At 48.4% G+C, this 23,382-nt stretch overlaps 1 protein-coding gene across 2 annotated transcripts in view; it reads left to right on the forward strand.

Annotated features, from left to right (window-relative positions):
- Window positions 1–23,382, forward strand: part of Ksr2 (kinase suppressor of ras 2) — a 353,104-nt gene that overhangs the window by 253,981 nt on the left and 75,741 nt on the right. The window contains exons 8-10 of one of the 2 annotated variants that reach the window (XM_026784070.1): window positions 11,696–11,763; window positions 15,486–15,604; window positions 21,337–21,505. In XM_026784070.1, the coding sequence (XP_026639871.1) occupies window positions 11,696–11,763; window positions 15,486–15,604; window positions 21,337–21,505 (356 nt within the window). Of the gene's footprint in view, window positions 1–11,695; window positions 11,764–15,479; window positions 15,605–21,336; window positions 21,506–23,382 lie in introns of both variants that reach the window. The other variant, XM_013349493.2, reaches the window with a different exon arrangement.

Raw genomic sequence — 23,382 nt, forward strand, 5'->3', positions numbered from 1 at the left:
TATGCGGGGTAGCTTCTGGCACATGGAAGGGTGAGGTCAGAGTTCAGACCAACTGGGCTTGGATGGCATCCATGACTTCACCAGTGTGCTCAGCCCTTCAACCATAACAGTTGCTGCTGCACTGGCATGGAGCCCAGCTGTGAGTCTGTCCCAGCCACACACCTCTGTCAACTACAACAGGAATAGGGCCAGCTCCATGAGATTGCTGTACAGGCGTACTGAGGCTCACGGTTGAGACCCGCACTTATCTTATGAATAAAGTCCCTGGAGCTTTGGTTAAAGCGAGAGGGTCAACATTTATTTGCGTGTGTTTGCAAGGACCGACAAAAAGGTGGAGGAATGAGTCTGCGTGGAACTGAAGGACAGCAGTGGCCCTGAGAATGAGGGGGCTGGAGGTGGGCAAGGCCATCTCACTGGTCACTCAACTAATATTTGCCAGTTGGAAAATCATCATTGCAGGTTAAGACGCCATTCTCTGTAGTGCTTGGGACTAAAAGTGTTTTTACGTTTGAAGCGCATTCTGACTTTGGAATATCTGAATAATGCAGACATTTGCATATGTGATGAGGTGTCTTGGAGATGAGACCCAAACTTCATTTGCACAGGGTTTTTGGTGAGCGGATATTTAAACTCAGGTTAGGCATGGGGTTGCTCCACCTGTGGCCCCATGGGAGCTCAGAAAGTTTCAAACTGGAAGCCACTTTGGGTTTCAAATTTTTGAACTAAGGATGTTTAGTTTTAAAACCTTAATACTATGTCCCAAAGGGTTTTCCAGGCACCAGAAGCAACAACAGGAGATAAAGTGACAAAATCCCCGGACTGGTGGAAATTACTTGTGGGTGGAGTGGGAGACAGGTAGGTGGAGAAGGAAGTCAAACTGGCTAAAAGGATGGTGATGGAGAAGGAAGTCAATCTGGCTAAAAGGATGGTGTGATATTGGATGATATTGGCTGCTGGGAAGAGCAGAGCAAACATGGTGCCATGCCTGGAGACTTGTCATCTCAGTAGTCGGGTCTGGAGCTGAGGCACAGCCTGGGCTGTGTAGTGAGACCCTGTTTAAAGAAAAAAGGAGGAAGAGAGAGAGAAGGGAGGGCAGAGGAAAGGAGGCAGAGAGGGAAGAAGGAAGAGATAAGGAAGAAAGAGGGAAGAAAAGGAGGAAGGGAGGGAGGGAGAAGAAAGGGAAGGATGGAGGGAGGGGAAGGAAGGGAAGTAGGGAAAGGGAGGGGAAGAAGGGCCACAGTAAGAGGTTACAGTTTTAATTCAAGAGCTCTGGGAATTTTAAGTTCTTCCCTCACCTGGGTCTTGTGTATTGTCATCTGTTCAGAAATGCATGTGGTATATGTGTATGTAAGACATATGGCTTCCTGACTGTGGGTGCCACGCGGCCAGCAGCCACACACTGCTTCTGACCATGGGTGCCATGAGGACAGCAGCCACATGCTCCTGCCGCCACGTCTTCCCAAGCACAATAGACTGTACCCTCAAAATGTGAGCCATGGTAAACCCTTCTCCCCTTAAGTTGCTCCTGTCAGGCACTTTGTCCCAGCAGTGAGATTAGGCACCATTGCAACTGTTAAGAAGGAAAAGGTAAACAAGATAATTACCCTCCGGAGTTCTTGCCCCTCCCTCACCTGGCCCATTATGAGAGCTGATTAATGGATACTAACACCATTACTGGCTTGACAAATAAGCCTTGGGATATCCCCCCACCCAGGAAGCCAGAAACTTCTCCTTCATGCCCAACCCCTCTCCCCCTCCACAGTTCTCCTCTTAAGTGCCCACTTCCTCCGGAATTATCATCAGCTGTCTTGTTGGGAGTCTGAATAGATTAATGAGCTAATAGGAAATTAAGGCTCTGAAAGCAATTTCCAGTTATCTAAATCGAGGCGTTCTCATCTAATCGGTTCAGGAGTGTGGAAGGGAGCTGCGTGCAGAGTGGTCCAGTGTCCACACTCTGCCTGCATTGTTTCACAAGTGTGGATGCAGCTGCCAGGGCTTGCTCTTCCGCGCACAGGGATGGATGCTGATGGGTTTCCCAGCTTTTGGCTTGGCGTTGTCTGCGATCCACCCTCCTCACCTTCCATGGGGGTCTGAAGCCCTGATATCTCATTTATAGGAATTCTCTCTAGCCTATCCTCCCGGCCCCCTTTTTAGAAGTCACTGTGTAGCTCAGAGCAGCTAAGAACTCAGCTATGTAACCCAGGCTGGCCTCAAACTTGTGATCATCCTCCTGCCTCAGGCTCCCCGGTGCTAGGATTGTATATATGCACCACCACAGCTGACTCTGTCCAGTTTCTTAGAGGTAGATAGTAATTTACACAAGAGTGTTTTGAGTGACTTTTGTGGTAGAAAAAGAGAATTGAAGCTGAGATGCATTTTTTTTTTCTTTCTGTCTGACCTCCTGCAGTGCGATAAAGATTGAAACATCTGGGGCTGGAGAAATGGCTTGGTAGTCTTTACTGCTCTGAGTTCAGGTCTCAGTATCCGCATCAGGCTACTCACAACTGCCTATAACTTTAGCTCCAGTTAGGTCTGATGCTCTCTTGTAACCTCTGAGGGACCTGAAGTCATGCACACACGTGCACGTGCGCACACACACACGCACACACACACACACACACACACACACACACGAACATACAGACACTCAAGTAATTTTTATAAAGAATGAGACGTTATCCCAAGCCATCAGTAGAGACATCACATTTAAACAAAGCCCCTGCTCGTTTTAACTGCCTCATCCTCTCTTCCACGCCATGCTTTAACTCTAGGTAGGTCAACAGGAAAGGTTCGCACAAGGTGCCAGATAGGGGAGTCATCATTGCCACTGGTTTAGATAAACAGGTTTGCATAATGGATCGCCCACTCTCAACAAAGGGATTGCAGCCTGCGCGATCTGGTTTCAGCATGCCAGCTGCCAGACATTTGCCCGGCACAACCGTGAACCCATTATTATACCTTCACCCGTGGGATAAATGATAAGATTCCCAGCTTGAGGTTTTAAAGGATGAATTACGGGATTTTTTTTCACTCTATAATTGCAGAATGATTATAGCTGTTATTGCCCTGTTTAGCCTGGGACTTTCCCTGTTTTAGCCGAAGTCCGAAATGCTTGAGCAAACTCCTTGGACAGCCCTAAGTTAGAAACCTTGTCACAGAGGCAGGTTGGTACTGCCAAGGCATTAACGTGTTCCAGTTGAGGCCACTGCTGGCCTCTGTAGGTGTGAAACCCCTGGTCAGTCCGGCAAGTGCCTGCCTTTCTTGGGGCCTTTGAATGCCCACGCTGAGTCCCTTGGCTGCCCGTGGCTGCACAGGCTGACTCTGAATTCTTTCCACATTGGCACCCACTCCTTTGCACTTGGATGGGGCTCCTGGCCCTTTCTGGTTTTGCTATATTACAGGATCTGTTCACTGCACTTCCAATTTCCCCCTTGCCCTGCACATTCTCCTGACCTGTGTTCTTATATCTTAGTTTACATAATAACTGTGGCCACAGGTGATAGGAACATTCAGAGTGAAGGCAGCCAGGTTGATGCAGGAGCTCACTGATTCACTTTTACCAGACTGGAGACCCATGGGTGCAGCTTCTGCAGCTGCTGTGGAGTTCCTAGAGGCCCGGGGGGCTGCCCAGCAGGCAGGATGCTGGCAGGATATAATTATGAGCATGTGTTTTGGAGATCACCCGCCTGAAGCCCGAACTCGCTTCTCCACGAATAGAGAAACTTCACTTCTTACAAAAAAAAAAAAAAAAAAAACTATCCTTGGAATTAATCATCTCTTATGTGTAATAGTTTTTATTATTATAGGGGAAAAGTTGAACCCTATTATAGTTATTTGTAAGAAAGAGATTCACATAATTCTAGAAATTGAGGTGGGAACTTGGTACAGTCATGGTAATAACAATGCTACTGATGATAGTGTCAATGATAAGATGGTGATGATGGTGGTGAAAATAGTGATAGTGACAATGATTATGCTCATGGTGATGGTGATGATAATGGTGATAGTGAGGTAATGGTTGTAATGATGGTGATGATGATGATAATGATGATGATGGTGATGATGGTAGTGATGATGGCTATGGTGATGGTGAAGATGATAATGGTGGTGATGATGGTGATGGTGAAGATGATGATGATGGTTATCGTGATGATGATGATGTGATGGTGAAGATGGTGATGATGGTTATCATGATGGTGAAGATGATGATGGTAATGATGATGGTTATGGTGATGATGAAGATGATAATGGTGGTGATGATGGTGATGGTGAAGATGATGATGATGGTTATCGTGATGATGATGATGATGGTAATGATGAAGGTTATGGTGATGGTGAAGATGATAATGATGGTAATGATGGTAATGGTGAAAGTTATGGTGATAGTGAAGATGATGATGGTTATCATGGTGGCGAGGATGCTGATGGTGAGGATGATATTAGGCGCTGAAGCCTCATCACATGGTAGGCATTTTGCTAAACACTTTAGAAGCACGGTTCCATTTCATCCATGTAACAAACTTGGAAGGCAGATGGGGATTATTATCACCCTCATGTTATAGATGAAGAAACTGAGGCCACAGAAGTCTCTCGTGGTGGGTATATCTGTCACTCAAACACAGACCCCCTTTATTCAACTTAATCATTTCGTGGGGGCCAAGGGCTGGTCCCACGGTGAGATGACAGCAGCAGTTGCTGCCTCCTGGACCTCTGCCTCTCTGGCCTGCCACACTCTCCCTTTGAGCTGTCCTTCCTGGGTTGTAAGGGTTACCACTGGTGAGAGGGAACCAGGGAGTGTCTGGGTAACTTTTTTGTCTTTTTGGAAACAGGCTTGACAATGTCAGGGTCAAAAGTTAAACTCAAGTGAGGCCAAGGTGTTCAAGTACTGAGAATATGAGGGCGGGAGGAAAGGGAGGTGGGCAGGTCCTCTGAAGCCACACAGGGAGCCTAAATTAGAGGACTGTGATACATTCAGACAGAAATCTGGGAAGCCTCAAGTCAGGGAACCTGCTGGTATCACGTGGGAGTCGATCTAAGAAGCATCTACACTCAGAATAGCTGACCACCACTCCGGAAGCATCCAGGAAGAAATATTTCCTTTCGATCTCCCCCTCTTCCACTGGCATCTTTTTCAAGAAATCTACCTGGAAACATGATAGAATATGCAAACGGGAAAGATAAGCAATTTAGTTCCACTTCATTCGGGTGGAACCCAGCCTTCCTAGGCAGAAAACACAGGAGAAACAGTTCCTGTTTCTGGGCTCTCCCACCTCGCCCCGAGGCATAGACACGAAGAACCAGGACTAGTACACAGGGGGTGGCCAGACACGGAGATGGCAGCCCCCAGAAAGGAGGGCAATGGGCTGACTTTCTTGACGATGTGACCAAGGGACATGAAACGACCCAATGCCCGAGTACAGTCACACAGGCTCCAGGAAGACATTGTATCTGTGTCAGCATCCTCTGGCTCTACACGGAGGGCCACTCTGCACTCCAAGAGCTTGGTATCTTGGAGAGGAATTATGTAAGACTTCCTTTGAAGATGGCTAACTTTTTTTTTGTAATTCCAAACCTTAATAGGATAAACTTCAGTTATGAGGAAAAGTTACTTGTGTAGAACATTTCATTTCCGCTAAAGGAGCTGCTGATTAAACGAGACATTATCTCCATCAGAAAACCAAATCTGAGCCAACCTCATCGTGTGACTCTCACTACCTGGGCTGCCGAGGTAGGCAAATGGCTCTTTCTGTGCCGGCCTATGTTTCTAGAAGGGCCTTGGTGCCAGGCTCTTAACACAGGAGACAGACCAACAGTCTCCCTGACTGCTCAACAGCCCAGCAGGGACCAGCTTGTCAGTCTGATATTGTCTAGAGAAAGACTCTGCATAAACAATGGTGGGGGGCATGGGCCTATGAGACCCGAGTACCCAGGGACAGCATAACTAAGGACACCCTAGGGCTCTTCTCCCCATGAGAGATTAAGGGAGGGGAAGAGTAGACTCACGACCCTTTAGGAGTGTGCATTCTCTCTCCTTTCCTAACCCCCAAAAGAGTAGAATCTCACAAGCCAAAGAAAGGCCCAGTGGCACCGCCCACTTCCAGAAATGATGCATGATGGGAAAGTGGTAAGTGGGTTGCAGAGGCAGTGAGAATGGTCTGGGGTCAGGGCTGAACCCAGGGTCTCCCGCTGTGCTCTGTGTGGGAAGTTCCAGGGGAAGCAGAGCCAGGCAGGAGTGACTGTGGTCCTACTCCGTGGCCAGCCCTTGCTCTTGTAAACTAGCCTGTTACATTTATGGTCTTGAGTCAGGGAGACCCATGTTTTAACAACTAATCTACCCTCTGTGAGATTCTGTGCCAGGTATTTACTCCCGAGGCCTCAGTTTCCTTGTCTGTAACATGCGGACAGTGACAGGGGACCCTTTAAATAATATATGAAATGCAGGACGAGGAGAAACCCTGATGTGATCATGACTTACTGGATGTGCGTATCAGAATGTCACAGCATGCTTAGCATGCATGGAAAATAGACGTGTTTAAATAATAATAGTGCACGTTAGGAACAACGGCTTTGGTGGTCAGGAATCTTCATAAAGAACAGAGTTTGACTTGGGAAGAATACAGTAGTTGAGAGGCATTAAAAGGTACAGATGACTGGCAGATTCACAAACCACGACCCTCAAAGCATCAAGAGCTGACACTCGGGGGCGATGATGGCTTAATTTAACTGTCACCTTGATTGGATTCAGAGTAGACCTGGAAACACCTCTGGATGTGTTCTCTGTGGATGTTTCCAGAAGGTTTAACTGTGGTGGGAAGACCCATTCTGAAGGGCTGGGGTAAGCAAACTGAGTCCCAGCATCCATCTCTCTCTGCTTCCTGACCATGGGTACCACATAACAGCCCTCTCGGGTTCCTACCCCCATGTCGTTCCCCCTCCCCCGATGGAGTGTGCCCTCAGAACTGAGCCAGCACTAACACCCTCTTCTTAAGTTGCCTGTGTGATGTATTTTGTCCCTAAAGGAGAAGAGTGATGAGCACAGGGACAGATCACGGTGCAGGAGGCGGTGTTCCAGGTGTTTTACTCGGTCCCCTCAGATTCCTCAATCACCCTATCATTGCAGGAGCAATGATGGGTGCCCCCCATTTTACAGAGTGAGAAACTGAGGCTCAGCCAGGGTCACAGAGCCTTGAGCAGCAAAGGTCTGAGCTCAGTTCTTACATACTGTGTCTCCTGACTTCCGTCCTGGGAGACAGGGATGTGGGTCAAACTGCTCCTCTAGACAGACCTAGGATGCCATAGGATTCCTACTGGTGTTCTCAAGCTAATACAATTTCCACTCCTCTGCCTCAGCTCTTTCTCTGGCGAGACCCTCAGACTCTCTGGCCTCGGGGGAGGGTCTGTGTTGTAGTGTTGGATCAAACCCCAAGCTAAGCTGGAAATAGTGTGCTCTTGGTACTAGGGAGCTACAGCAAATGAGTGGATGAAGTCCTGTGTTTGAGGGGAGAGATGGCTCACGTGGGAAGAAATAAACGGTGAGGCATGGAGCAGCATCATAAACTAAGATCGGAATGAAATGTAGAACAACAGGGACTCCCCACTCATGTAGGTGCCACAAGGGGTAACACTGGAGCTAATCTCTCCGAGCTCCAGTTGAGCCAAACTGGAGACCCATGGGTGCAGCTTCTGCAGCTGCTGTGGAGTTCCTAGAGGCCCGGGAGGCTGCCCAGCAGGCAGGATGCTGGCAGGATATAATTATGAGCATGCGTTTTGGAGATCACCCGCCTGAAGCCCAAACTCGCTTTTCCACTAATAGAAACATTTCACTTCTTGTAAAAAAACATCCTGGGAATTAATCGTCCCTCATGTGCATTTTTCACTATTATAAGAAAATTGTTGGGTCTGATTATTTTGATATGTGAGGGATGGGCATAATTTTCTGGAGGCTGAAGTGGGATTTGGATATGATGATGATATGATGGTAGGGGTGGTGGGGGATGGTAGATGATGTGGAGATGGCAGGGATCATGAGTGTTTCTGGGCATGATAATGATACTGGTGATGATGGCGATGATGGTGATGATGTTGGTGATGGTGATGATGTTGGTGATGATGGTGATGATGATGGTGATGATGATGGTGGTGGTGATGGTGGTGGTGATGATGATGATGGTGGTGGTGATGATGATGATGGTGGAGATGATGATGGTGATGATGATGGTAATGATGATGATGATGATGGTGATGGTGATGATGGTGGTGATGATGATGATGGTGATGATGGTGGTGATGGTGGTGATGATGGTGATGGTGATGATAATGATGATGGTGATGGTGGTGGTGATGATGATGATGGTGGTGGTGGTGATGGTGGTGGTGAAGATGATGGTGGTGGTGGTGATGATGATGGTGGAGATGATGGTGATGATGATGGTAATGATGATGATGGTGATGATGATGGTGATGATGATGGTGATGGTGATGATGGTGATGGTGATGATGATGGTGATGATGATGATGATGATGATGATGATGGTGATGATGGTGATGATGGTGATGATGATGATGATGATGATGGTGATGATGGTGGTGATGATGATGATGGTGATGGTGATGATGGTGATGATGGTAGTGATGATGATGATGGTGATGGTGTTGATGGTGGTGATGATGATGGTGATGATGGCAATGATGGTGATGATGGTGATGATGATGATACTGGTGATGATGGTGATGATGTTGGTGATGATGGTGGTGATGATGATGATGATGGTAATGATGGTGATGATGATGATGGTGATGGTGATGATGATGATGGTGATGATGGTGATGGTGATGATGATGATGATGAAGATGATGGCAATGGTGGTAATGGTGACTGAAAGTCACCATATTGCAGATAATTTGTGTAACTCTTTACAAGCATGCTATCATGATGGAGAAAGGTCATTGGTTAAAAAATAAAGAAACTGCCTTGGCCCATTTTATTGGTTAGAGCATAGGTGGGTGGAGTAAACAGAATAGAATGCTGGGAGGAAGAGGAAGTGAGCTCAGAGACGCCATGCTCCCCTCTCCCGGGCAGATGCGATAGCTCTGCTCTCTGAGGCAGACACATGAAGCTCAGACCCAGGATGGACGTAGGCTAGAATCTTTCCCGGTAGGACTGATACTACACAGATTATTAGAGATGGGTTGATCGGGGTATGAGAATTAGCCTGTAAGGGCTAGAGTTAATGGGCCAAGCAGTGTTTAAAAGAATACAGTGTCCGTGTAATTATTTCAGGGCATAAGCTAGCAGGCGGCTGGGGTGCTGGGGACGCAGCCCCGCTGCTCATATTACAACACTATCATTTCATCCTTGCAAAGTAGTGGAGTTCAGAATGTATCCCAGGTTGACATCAATTTTGCAAAGATCCCAGCCTTCCGAGTGCTTGACTTAGAGGTATATGCCACCATGCCTGACCTTATTACTGCCTTTTGGGCTAAAGTGTATTGTGTTCCTTGGTCAATGTAAGGGGCAACTTAAGGGCAGGAAGATTTATTTGGGCTCTCAGTTTCTGGGTTTCATTCATTATGGCAAGGAAGACATGGTGGTGACAGCCTACAGAGTGGCATGTTCATGTGACAAGAAGCAGGAAGCAGTAAAACACTCTGGACTCAAAGCAGGCATGACCTTCCAAGCCCACCCCTTGATGACATAACTAGCCAGGCCCTACCTCTTCAAACTAGCACTCCCAGCTGGGAGCCAAATGTTTAAAACATGAGCCTCTGGGGGACACCTCAGACTCAAACAACAGTGGTAAGTTCATTTAAAGATGAAAACTCACCTTTACTGTGAATGGAAAAACGATATCCTTTGCCAGTCACATAAAGTGACCTAAAAACATATTAGATAGAAGGAGATGGCAGTGAGGTCCCTGCTGTCCAGCTGTGTCTCGACTGGGTGAGCATCTGAAGACACCCTCCCTCCAGTTTGGTCAGATGGAAAAGGAGAGCTCAGCTTCCTGATTGTTTGGAGCCACCCAGGTAGGGTTGTCCTCTGTGTGCACAGGGGCCCCAGGTCTAAAGTCTCCATATCAGAGATGAAGGCAGGACCTTTCTCAGACCTGGGAGAGATGGTGAAAAAGATGGGAAAAGCTGTACTGCCAAGTGGACCCTTGGTTCCCCTGCCTCACACAATCTGGGTTGCTTCAGGGCTTATTCTAGCCCAGCTTCAGAGATGCCAAATCTGCAGAGAATCTCAGAGATATTTCCAGAAAGCACGAATGTTGTTGGGTGGGAAATCCATGTCAAGAACTGTGGAACTGGGCTCTTGCTCTGTGCTAACATCCTATGGAGAGTACGTCAGAGCTTTAGAGGGAAGAAATATACTCTAACCTCTGTATGGAGGATGGGATGTTCTATTCAATCTTACGATGCTGGGAGCCCGAGGGCAGTCTCCTGGCAAAGATGTTAACAGTTGGAAGCTTGACTTGGGTGCATAAAATGCCAGGTGAATCCAGAGAGGGTCTGTATGGGGCTTATCCAGTATCTCACTTGGGATGTCCATTCTTCTGCACTGATTGATGTCACTGCAGTGACTTGGGGGAGGGGTGGTATCATCCTCCTCCTGAGCAGTCAGGCAATGTGGTGGGAAAGAAGACTGACTCCTTAGATTTTTCTGGAAGAAATTCACTTGTGTCTAACACTCTTGAAAGCCTGCTAATGATTGCATAAGGTAAGCCTTGGTTTGACGTCTCCAAGAGCTTCAGGCTTTAGGGTAGATGAGAGACTATCTATGGTACAGTGGCTTAGGGGTTTATCCAGGGCATGTCAGTTCATATCAAGACAATAATAGCTACTTCTTACAGCTGTAGGATTCCAATAAACTAGTGTATGGAAGACGTTTGCCGTAGTGGCTGTTGGGTGAGTCTTTGAGCACTTGGTATGATGGGTAAGACTGGGGTGCTGTTGATGCAGATGATGATGAAAGCATGTTTCAACACGTGAAGTTACTATGGATATTGTTAAAAACAATTGCTGCTTCCTCTTGGAGCACCCGGGGTGGAACTGGAGAGTCCCACTGGAAGCCTCTCTCCAGAGTTAGCCATCTGGGTTGTGGAGGGTCAGCTTCTTTATTTGCTGCCTCTACCTCACCTCACACTCTCCTGCCTTCAGTGCCTGGAGTAGTCCAGACCACTGGGGTATCTCATTTGTCCATCTACTTATTCCTCCCCCCCCCTCATTCATCCATCTTCCATCACCTGTCCTTCCTGTCTGCCCACCTACCATTTATATAGCCATTTATCCACACATTTATCTGCATGTGTATTCATCTACCCCATCTATTAGTTCATCATCTGTCCATCCACCCATCCGTCCACCCATCCATCCATCCATCCATCCATCCATCCATCCACCTATCATTCTCTCATCTGCTCATCTATATTTATCTGTCTATCTATCCATCATCAGTCCTTTATCCACCAATCATGCATTTACCAGTTAATCCCTCCATCTTTCTACCCATCCATATTTATATCGATCCATTCAGCTCATCCATCCACCTCACCCACCCATTCTATTAATCCATCCATCCATCCATCCATCCATCCATCCATCCATCTATCCATCTGTCCTTCAAGCCATTCATCCACCTGTCCCAGGCCAACCAACCATTCAGTTAACCCATCCAACTTGCTTCTTCTCTGTCTTTCAGGTTAAAGTGCCACAACAAATGTACCAAAGAAGCCCCGCCCTGTCATCTCCTGATCATCCACCGAGGAGGTAAGTATTTAACACTTGTTACTCTGTGGGCTCAAGACTCTTGTATCCCAGACAGCCCTCCCACCCAGCCTGATTCCAGGGACCTCCCGATCCCTAGCCCCTTGCCCACCCAGTTTCTTTCCTCCTTCCTACCGTGTTCCCTCCCAATCCTGCACCCCTGTTGTCCCTATTTCTTGCTTTCCCAATGGTCCTTCTAAGGTTTTAGTGCCTATTGCCCCTGACTTTTTTTGCCCCTGGTCTTAATTTTCACTCCCTTTTTTCCTTCCACTCCATTGCTTTTCCTTCACACTCAAAAAAGAGTGCTGGCTAGGACCTTTCAATTGTGTGGCCCAGGCTCACTCAGTTGGTCTTGCAGAAGGGGCCTTGGGGAGGAGTCTGGTGTAAGCAGGCTTTTCTTCTGGACCAACCACCAGCTCCCAAATCATGACATGGAGACTCACTATTAGTTATGAATGCTTGGCCTTAGCTTCTTAGGCTCATTTCTTGCTAGCACGTATAACTTGATTTAACCTGTTTCTCTTCATCTACGTTTTGCCACAGGGCTTTTTCCCTTTCTTACCTTCGGTATGTCCTACTCCATGTCTGTCTGGCTGATGGCTGCCTGGATGACCCTGGGTGTCTTTCTTTCTCACTCACTCTCTTCCTCCTCTCTCTCTCTGTCTCCTAGATTTTTCTCTGCCTGCCAGCCCCATCTGTCCCTCAGCTGCCTAGCTTTTGGCTGTTCCACTTTTTATTAGATCAATCAGCTGCCTTAGGCAGGCAAAGAAACACATCTTTACCCTGTTAAAGTAATATTCTGCAACAGAAACAAATGTAACACATCTTTACTAGTTTAATATTCCATGATAGTCCAGGTCAGGGCAGAGCCATTTTAGGCCTTTCTGTGTCCTGTGTTTTGGGGTCCTGGGAGCGGCTGGGCCAGCCTGACCAAGCCTTCCGCAGTGCACAGCCAGACCGACTCAGCTAGTAGGAAAAGAGTTGCATTCTACCCTGGACTTGGTAGGCAATGATAACTCTTCCTAAAGTCTCACAGCCCAGTTTACAAAATAATTCCCTAATTCCTCGTTACTCCAAGCCTTCCATGACCCCATCCCCAAGGCGATCTCTAAAAGTCTGTGCTGTTGGTTAAGCAGCTATTAGCCACGTCTGACTATTTAACTTGTGGCTAATGGGAGTGAACTGAAAGTCCCACCAGCCAGATCTCAGGGCTCAGGAGCCACATGTGGCTGTGGCAGTGGGTGGTGACACAGAGGGATAGCAATTTCATCCCTGTAGAGACCTCTCCTGATGACGTCACTCCATCTTGTGAGAGCGAAGCCTGCTCCTCAGACTCTGGTCCGTGTAAATGGCCAGATGTTGCAGCCTAAAGAGCTCAGGCCGTGAGCTGCCCTCCCTCTTTTCCTCTGGGGACAGATAATTAATCAACATCTGTATTGTATTTTACAATCTCTAATTTATGGTCCCATCCTGGTTCCCCCATCCTCCTTGTCATGTAGGCTATCCCAGACTAAATCACATGATGTGGACTTTCTTGCCTCCACCCCCACCCCAAAATGAAAGTCAGATATTTTTCTTTATTTGGGAATTTCTCTGAAGGATCATGCTCTGCTCCCCTCCCCCACCCTGTCATCCTGCCTGTGGCGGCCGTCTAGTTCTCTTTTCCCTTGAGCAGGCTTGCTTCCTCTTCTCTCTCTCCTTCTTATTCTTGCTCTCTTTAATTTTTTTTTTATTAATTCCTTGAGAATCTCATGCAATGCATTTTGAACATATTCACCTCTCCCAACTTCCTCCATCACCACCGTCTACACCCTCCCATCCTTCCCTAACCAGGTTTGAGATTTTCGGGAAGCACTGGAGCTTACCCTGACCTAAGGCCAATCTACCAGGGGTCACATCATTAAAGAAATGAAGCTTCTCCCTGGGCTTTCAAGAGCTGTCCTTCCCTTTTGGGCCTGATCGTGTTGTCTCTCTTCAATGCTTACTCAAGACTTGATCATGGCTCCCCTGGTTGGAGGCCACCCTCTCCCAGTAAAGCTTGTCCCTACAAGGTAACCCTATGCCTGCCATTTCCTTTCCTAAGGCAATGTACCTGCACGCCGCTGTTTTGTGTAACTAAAGTGTGTGTGACTCGGATACTCCCCGCCTCTCCTCTCCGCATCCCACACCTTAGTAGCCCTCGCATTTTGAAACCTGAGTTCACACAGCTCCTGAGCCCATCTGAGGTCAGCTTCACAGGGGAATTCGCCTCCCACCAAATCCTGCTCCTTAGTCGGGGCTCTGGAGGCTAACTCCACAGGAAGGTGAGATCCAGACTGCAGGGAGGCAAGCCTGGTATTTGGAGAGGGTCTCCCTCCTCTCACCTGCCTTCAAGGCCACACTCCCTGGACTCCAGGGGGCTTGTGCCTTACAAGTAAATCAAAGAGAAACTTTCCTGAAGAAGTCCACTGGCTTCCTGCATCCCCCCCCCCCCCCATCTCCCTGTTGTTGGGAAGTTGAAAATAGAGTCTGTTTCCATGGTAATGGCAGCTCAGGCTAAGCAGAGAAATTAAATCCCTGGGTCAGTGCAAAGCTTGAATTCCTCAACCCCCCACCCCCACCCTACACCTCCAACAAAAACACAACTAACAAGGAAAGGTGGTAGGCAGGCAAATCTGAACTTGAGCGGCTCACTGGCACTGCACACTGTGTTCCCTGTGAGTGACAGAAATAACAAGAGGCAGGCTCTTCAGGATGGAGCTCTGTCCCCACCAGGAAGCAGTTAGTTAGCGTCTTGCTTGTGTATCCAGCTTTGGCTCTGGGATAATACCCAGGGGAGAGGCTGCAGGAGCTGAGCCATCATTGCAGGGATCCGTAGTTATTTGGGACACATGCGGTCCAATGTGTGACAGTTTTCTTAGTCCCGACAAACCCCATACATAATAGAAGATATCCTAACGAACGGTTAGAGGCATAGGGACAGGTGTCCATCATGGCTTGTATGCTAATTGTAGGTCTCATGGAGTCACAGCTGAAGTTCAAGGCTGAAGTAAAAGGCAGTGTGTCACAGTGACAGTGTGGGAAAACAAACAAAAAGATGGCAGCTCCCTATATCTGTTGTCAAAAACCATGTGTAAGGGAATAAATAATTCAAAAAAGAAATATTTGAAAAAGCATGTATCGATACTGGGGAGATGGTTCAGTTGGTAAATTGATCCCTGCCATGCAAGTATTAGGACCTGAGTTTAGATCCCCAGAAGTCATGTCAAAATGCCGGAATGGCAGGACACTCCTGGGACCCCAGTGTTGGGGGTGGCAGCCTAGACAGGCTGATTCCTGAAGCTCATTGGCCAGCTAGCCTAGTCCAATCTATGAGCTTCAGGTTGAGTGGGAGACCCCATCGCAAAAAAGAAGGGCAGAATGAGACCAAGGATAGACCTGCTGCCAACCTCAGGTCACCACACTCACACCCACACACGTACCCACGTGACACATCTACACTGACAAGTGCATGTGTTGTACGTGCGTGCACACGTACACACACACACACACACACACACACAGATAATACAGAGAGTGCAAAACCACACCACAGAGGGTCACCCAGAACATTTGCCATGATGGTGCAAGACTGTCGTTTCCAGCGTCGCCGGTTCTAAATTGGGATGTGAGCTGGGTCTCCTGACATGACGAAAGTCGATGTGATTCTTAGACTCTCTTTGCTGTTTTTACCCCTATGGACCCAGCAAGGTTAGTGCGAACGGAGTCGGTCCCCTGTGACATCAACAACCCTGTTCGGAAGCCAGCACGATACTCAGATCTACACATAAGCCAGACGCTCCCCAAAACCAACAAAATCAACAAGGTAAGGTGTGGCTTTTACGGGGTGAGCATGGGGGGGGGGCAGATAGCAGTGACAGGGCCAGATGACAGCTGGGAAGGAGGAGGGGATTGAACAGGGGCATGACACTCACACTCATGGTTCTGGGTGGTTCGTGTGCAGTCAGTCTTTCAGGGCAGGTGGGAAGCATCCCGTGGTCAGTTGAAAGAGCTACTCAGGGCAGAATGCACGGTATAGAGTTAGGCCCGTGGGAATGAGAACAGATGCCTTGAGGGGACAGAGCCCTGGGATGATAAGAAGCAACCAAAAAGGGTTTCTGTGGTCCTTCAACCCCTGGCTACTCTGCCTGGGATGCCTTCCCCATCTGCCAGAGTAGCTGTGCACATGTGGTGAGCTTTCTAAACATCTGTTGAACTAAGGGATGATGATCTTCTGGCAGGGGCTTGGATGGATGGGTAGATGTCATTGGGGGCTCTGAGTAAGAGCGGATGGCAGCAGGCTGCCATCTGTACATCTTCCTTTCTGGCGTGATCACTCCATGTTGGCTTTGGTCTATTGATGGTCTGTGCTGAAATCGTCCCAGGGACAATTCTAGCCCCACAGTACAAACCAAGTTCTCATATGCCAAGAGGTGCTTTTCTCAGGCCCCACAAAGCCCCCGTGTATTATATCAAAGATGGATAAAGCGTGGTGCCGACTCAGATGTGGGAGGGCACAGATCTGTGTGCAAATGGCAGAGGAGCATCTTGGTGACTGCTGACCTCCTCCCTGGCAAAGTGTGGCCTTGCTTCCCTGCTCTGTCTGTTGAGAAGACCCCTTTCCCCAATCACTCTCCCTCCAATAGCCAGAGTGGGTCTCAGTGAACTTGACTCACTGACTGGTTTTCTGTTGGTTTCTGAAACCAAATCTAATTTGTTTTTACTTATATAAGTATTTTCTTTAATTTTCATGAGTATGTGGATATGCGGGTGTGTGCATGATTTTGTGTATTTGTGGGCACTTGTGCGAGGGTGCACGCGTATGATAACTATGCATGCGGAGGTTCGAGGCTGGTGTCAAGAGCTTCCTTAATGGCTCCTGTACCTTATTCCTGGAGAAGGGCTTCTTAATCAAAAGCAGAACTTGACGATGGGGCTACTATTGCAAGCCAGTTTGCTCTGGGGATTCCCCTGTCTTTGTCCTTTAAGGATGGGGTTCTAGGCAGGCTTCACTGCTAACTCAGCACTTACATGGGTTCTGGGGATCTAGACTCTGGTCCCCTTGCTCATACAGCAAGCAGTTGAACCCCTGAGCCATTCCCCTGCTGGTCACAAATTTGAGATCCTCCTGCCTCAGCCTCTTAGGTGCTGGGATTGCAGGTGTGTGCCATCACATCCAGTTTGTCACATGGTTTAGAGCGGTGTCATTTGGCCCCACCCTTCATGTCTGACCTCCCACGGTCCCTTCCAAAGCCCTGTCTGCTTCCGCTTTCCCTGCAGCTACTGGCTATCATTTTTTATTGCTAGTTCTCGGGGTCACTTTCTGGCTCCTTGTTATACCATCCTAGCATTTGAAAGAGCCTGTGTTCTGGGGTCAGGGCAAACTGGCAGCCAGCCTTGTGGTCTGTGAAAACATAGACAAGTGATTTAAGTCTCTCCGACCTAAAGTTTTCCTCTGTATAAAATGGACATGTTTCAGCTGTCTACTGCTTTACAGCAAATCACCCCCAAATGAGCAGTATATAATAACCACACTTGTATTGTGCTTGTGGTCTTCAGGCTAGGGGCTAGGAATTAGGACAGAGCTCCATGGGGGAGTATGACGTTTTACCTTTGTGTTACAATATCCAGAGACTCTATCGGGGAAACCCTCATAACTGGTGGCTAGTCACATCTAGACTAGGCTACGTTCAGCCCACTGCTTGCTTTTGCATAACTCAAACCATGCCCACTCTGTCCATTGCTACCTTTACGCTGGGTGATAGCAAAGTTGATGAGCCACAAGAAGGCTACGTGGCTGAAAAGCCTGCGATATTTACAGTCAAATGCTTTTACAGTTTTACAGACTTCTTTACTCTCCTGTCTGTTCGTGGGTTGGGAGTAGTCAAAGTCAGTGCCTGGCAAGAGAAGTCAGGCAGGGTGAGTGCCTGCAGCCTCGGCTTCCCCTGATAGAGCCACTCCACGGCACCTGTGCTTCTCTTCCATGACGGCTCATGAGACCATGGCAGTGTTGTTCCCACAGTTCTTCACTAAGGGGGCAACTGCACGCAGGACTTGAAGTTAGGCAAGGGAGATGCCAGTTGTCACTGGGAAGGGGTTTGAGGTCCCTGCTTTATGAGGCTCACAGTGCCTATTAAGAACACCAGCTTTGGTGGGGATCTGTCCCTGAGGCACCGGCAGATAATAACCATTCAAAGATGCTTCGTGAGGTTCCTGGTGCCTAGCAGATATCCAGGGAACGGGAAGGAGCATTGTCTTTGATCTCGGACCTTCTCACAAAGCGTCAAATCCAGGACCATTTACTTTGGTTGCTTCTGGAAGTCTCAGGGCTGGTCTCAGTGGATAAGAACTTGGCTAGTGTGTGCAAGGCTCTGGCTTCCTTGTGTGGCACTGCTGAGAGGAGAGAGGGAAAGAGGGAAGGAACGAGGAGAGGCAGGACAGTGTCCTGCTCTTCCAGAAGTGACTGTGCATATCTTAGGACACATCAGTGACATCATCAGGGGCCAGGAGCTCAAAGCCACTCCGAGACCTTTCTGTCTGGCCTAGCCAGTGCTGGAGCCTCTTGATGTCAGATGGGACAAAAACATGGGTCAGATGGATGAGCCAGAGTGACACTGTTGTGCTTGTCTGCCAGCAGGGACACCCAGGAAGGGACAGAAATTGGCCTCAACTCAGACAGCAGTTTTGCCACGGAGGTGGACAGTCGCTCTCATCGGGCTGGGCTATTTTTTTGCCTTGTTCTTGTCTCACTGGCTTCATGCAGATTCTTGTCGTCAGGCAAGATATGGTTTAGGGACAGATTTCTCAGCCAGTTTGCTCTGAACAGTTCCTGCTCTTATATTAGTCTGTCCTCCTCTTTGGCCCAGTCCATCCAGGTTCATAGAGGCCCTGCTTCCTCACCTGACAGGTTGGCAGAAGGTAGATTTGGGGAGTCAGAAAGCTTGGGTTTGTAGCACAGCTCCTTAAGTTGCTGTGCTGTTGTGATCAGGCCGGTTCAAAGTGCATTTGTCTTACTTTTCCCCTCTGTGAAATGGTCAAGGTGATAGGAGGGGTGGTTGAGAGGATTGGATATGTCGTATGTATAAAGGATTTGGTCCAGCACTAAGTGCTCAGGGATGAGAGAGTAGGGGCAGAAGGAAAGAGAGTAGAAGGGGGGAGGACCAGGGAGGAGGAGGAAGGAGAGTGAGAGGAGGGGGAGGAAGAGGGGGAGGAGGTGTGGAGAGAAAGGGAGAAACAAAGTAATGGAATGAGAGAGGAGGAGAGGGAGGAGGGAGGAGGGAGGAGGAGGGAAAGGAGGAGAAGGATGAGGGGAAACGGGAGCGAGGAAGGAATAAATGATGAGGAGGAGCTAGAGGAAAGAGACGAGGAAGTGGTGGAAGAAAGAGGGAATGGAGGAGATGGAGAGGGGTGGGAGAGATAAAGACAGGATATGGAGAGACGCCGGACAAGCAAAATCAATAGCGTCTGCCAGCTCTTTCAGTGAGCAGCCTCCAGCCCTAGACTCCTATGTCAGGGCATCCAAACAACCATCTGTGGTGACAGCAGAGGCCGTGGCTCTTCCCGCTGTGAGCACGGGGTTGGAAGATCCTGCACTCTGCTCTGCCCAGCTGCAGGTGCAAAGAACAGAGCCCCACCTACCCAGCTCCACAAAGTGAGATGCTGTAAGAATAGCCAAGAGGCAAGGAGGTACCAACAGGTCACTGTCAAGGGGCTCAGCTCTCTGGAAGTAGACCTGGAGGGTGGCCTCAAGTCAGGTGGGTCCCCTGACCCCAGTGACACCAGTTCTTTGCTTTTCAAGTTTTATTTTTTAATTGTGTGGGGGTGGGTATGTGCGCATTAAGTGCGGGTACCCAAGGAAGCCAGAAGAAGGTGCTGGATTCCCTGGAGCTGGAGCTTCAACTGTTGTGAATCTTACGACGTAGGGGCTAGGATCTGAACTGGGGTCCCCTGGAAGAGCAGTGTGCACACTTTACCACATCTCTCTAGCCCTAGACACTGTCATTGTAAAGATAATATGAAAAGGCAAAGTAGCTAGAATAACCAAAAATGTTTATATATAAATATTATATATATATATAAACAAAATGTAAACAATAAATTCTATTCAATTTCAAAACTGAGTAAATAGCTACAGAAATCAAAACCAAAAGGACATCCAGAGGACAAGCAGGCTCAGGAGAAGACACTTACTATGAGCCAACACTACAAACCGTTGTCACATGCCTGTCACAATAAGAAATAACAGCACACTAAGTACTGGCTAGGCCACAGAGGAAGTTGCTCACTGTGGAGTATGGATATAAAACGGTGCCACCACTCTAGATAACCACGTATGTGCCCACAACCTCTTTTTGAATATGTATAGTAGCTTTATCCTCCCCCCAACACAGAGTAACCGTGACCAGGAAGCAACTTAGGTATCCCTCACCAGACAATAACTGACCAATTGTGGTAAATCTGTGCAGTAGACTATAACTCAGCTCTGCTAGAGCCGTCATTTTAGTAAAGCTGCCTTCTCGAGCTCTGAAGAAGGACACATGCCTCTTCCAGCTTCTGGTGGCTTCTGCAGCCCTGGACTGCTGGTGACATCACCCCAGTCTCTGCATCTGTCTTCGTACGCTCTTCTTTTTATGCATCTCCCCTTTTCCTGCCTCTCAGGAGCATATTCATCTTCAGAGTCAGGACTCAGTCCCATCTTTGGCTTTGTTACATCTTCAATGGCCAACCCTTGTTCTAACTGGGACTGGATTCTAACCTTCTGGGTGACGTGTCTTGTGGAAGGTCACATTCAACCCACTGACCTGTTTGCTTAAGTTCATCCAACAAGGGCATTTGGCACGTGCCCTTAAGGACTCCATCTTTGCCCTTCCCTTGAAGCTGATCTGAGAGCAAGACAGACGATGCAGGTCCCAGCTGCATGCCGGGGGAGATGCTGAAGGCTCACACCCACGCTCTCTGGAGCTGTCGGGCTGTTGATTCTTTAATAAACACTTGGGAGGAGACCTGTCAGAGCAGGGACAGTTCTCTGGGCACCTCGGCATGGGGCCCCTCCAGATCAAAGAGGCACAGAGGGCTTGGCTAGCACCTCTGTGGATGTCATTATGCCACAGCAGCCTTGCCTGCCTGGCGTTCAAGCAGCAAACAGGACTGTGACTCCAGAAACTCACCTCTGCATAGGGGTGCAGCCTTGTAAACTGGCTTGCTCAGGTGTTTTGTCTGTGTGCCTGTGCATGTGTTGGCCTATGCATACACCTGTGGAGGTCACAGGTTGTCTGTGTGCGTGTACACGTTTTGACCTATCCATGCACCCATGGAGGTCACAGGTTGACCTCAAGTGTCTTCAAGAGACTTTGTATCTTATTTATTTGTTTATTTATTTATTGGACAGGGTCTCTTACTGAACTAGGCTAGGCTCTCGAAGACTCCAACAATTGCAGAAGGGGCAGCCATGGCTGAGGAAGCTGGCTTGGGGAGCCCCTTCCTGTCCAGCTCACCCCGTCTGCTGTGTCTCTGCTCCCCCACCTGTCCCTGACCCATGCCCTGTTTTTCTTTCCACAGGACCACATCCCTGTCCCTTACCAGCCAGACTCCAGCAGCAACCCCTCATCCACGACGTCCTCCACGCCCTCCTCACCAGCACCCCCTCTCCCTCCCAGCGCCACGCCGCCTTCTCCCTTGCACCCTTCCCCACAGTGCACAAGACAGAAAAAGAACTTCAACCTGCCAGGTACCTCTATGCTGGGTGACAGTGGATACCACGGGGGGTAGGGACGAGATGAGGGAGGGCATTGGGTCACTGCCAAAGTCAACCAATATGGGACCAGTGATCAGAGAGAGTCAAGGAGGTGCTTACTATACACAGAGCAATTGTCCTGTAATAACCACATTTCTGCTTTAGAGGAAATGTGAAGTAAGACATCTACTTGACAAATGAGGAAACTGAGGCAAGGGACTCTTAGAGATGTGTCTTTTGTTTAGCAACAAAGCTGATGTCTTTACCTAGCTAAGTCACAAGTTAGAGTGGGCAGTTTCTGGTGAGAATAATTGGTTGAGATTGGTGGCAGTTGCTGTACTGAGGCTCCCATAGGCACACGCCTGAGCAGGGTCACTTCACAAGTCCCAGCCCAGGTGCCAGACATGGCTCAGAATGAACAGTGTTGAGGTCCTGGATTCCCTGCCCTCACTGTGTGATCTGATTCTGTCACCTCAGTCTGCAGGAGAATGAACCGCTTGTGAGACATTGTTAACTCCTCATCTTCCTTGTCACTGAACCCGAGAAGGGGTCTTTCTTTCTCCGTCTTCAAGTGGACCATACCTAAGAGTCTTGCTGCCTCCGCCAGTGCCCAACCAAGTCTATACATAGGTCTCAGGACGGCTGGGCCAGCCATGTCCCCATCGTTATGCTTCCTGGGCAAGGGTTGTCTGTTGAAGGAGCTGTGGGCTGCATTCCTGCCGCCTGGCTCCTGGCCATCTGGCTAGCTTATGCCCCAAAATAACGACACACAAACTGTATTCATATAAACACTGCTTGGCCTATTTCTATTAATGTGTGTAGCACCACGAGGTGGTGACTCACCAGGGAGATTCTAGCTTACATCCATCCTGGGTCGGAGCTTCATCGCATCTGCCCCAGAGAGGAGAGCTATCAAGTCTGAGCTCACTTCCTCTTCCTCCCAGCATTCTGTTCTGTTTACTCCACCCACCTAAAGGCTGGTCTATCAAATGGGCCAAGGCAGTTTAATTATTAGCCAATGACCTTCCTAAATCAAGGTGGCTCAGTGGGAAAGACTCCCGCTGTAGGAGCACAAGGACCTAAGTTCAGTTCCCAGAATTCATGTTTCTTTTGCTGTTGTTGTTTTGTTTTTTAAAAAGCCTGGTCTAGTGAAACATGCATAGAGACCCAGTATTAGGGAACTGAAGGCAGATGGGTCTTGTTGAGATCTACGTAAAGTGACAAGTTCTATCTCATAAAATAAGGTAGATGGAATCTGAGGAACTGCAACCTGAGGATGACTTCTTGGCTTCACCAAGCATGTAAACTAATGCTTGGATGTAACGGTATCACTAGAATTGATTAATCTAGAACATTCAGAGGTGTCCGAAAGGGGCTGTGAGGTTAACAGCCAACTTAACTTGCCTGGTGACCTCAGAGCACATGGGGATGCTAGCAAACCAAGTGTGACATGTGCTAACTGGGTGCTGGTGACATTTGGCCCACTGGACTGACCACTGTTTCCCATCCTTTCCTGAGCCTTCCTGTCCTGTGGAAAAACCCAGTCTAGGTCAGCAGGGAGTGGCTCTGAGCACGGATGAATCTGATTTCAGACCCCAGTTTTGGTTTGAGTGGTTTTGATGCCCCCATGGCAAGTGGCATGAAGAGACTTCTGGGTGGAACCTCCAGATATCTTTCTTTCTTTCTTTGGAACTATCCTAGCACACAACATAGAACACACACACACACTTATGTACTTACATGCACACACACACACACACTCACATGTACATACATACTCATGCACTTACACACATGCTCATATACACATACTCATGCACTTGCACACATGCTCACACACATACACTCATGCACTTACACACATGCTCATA

Source organism: Microtus ochrogaster, chromosome 2 (genome assembly GCF_000317375.1).
Source record: "Microtus ochrogaster isolate Prairie Vole_2 chromosome 2, MicOch1.0, whole genome shotgun sequence".
Taxonomy (NCBI): domain Eukaryota; kingdom Metazoa; phylum Chordata; class Mammalia; order Rodentia; family Cricetidae; genus Microtus; species Microtus ochrogaster.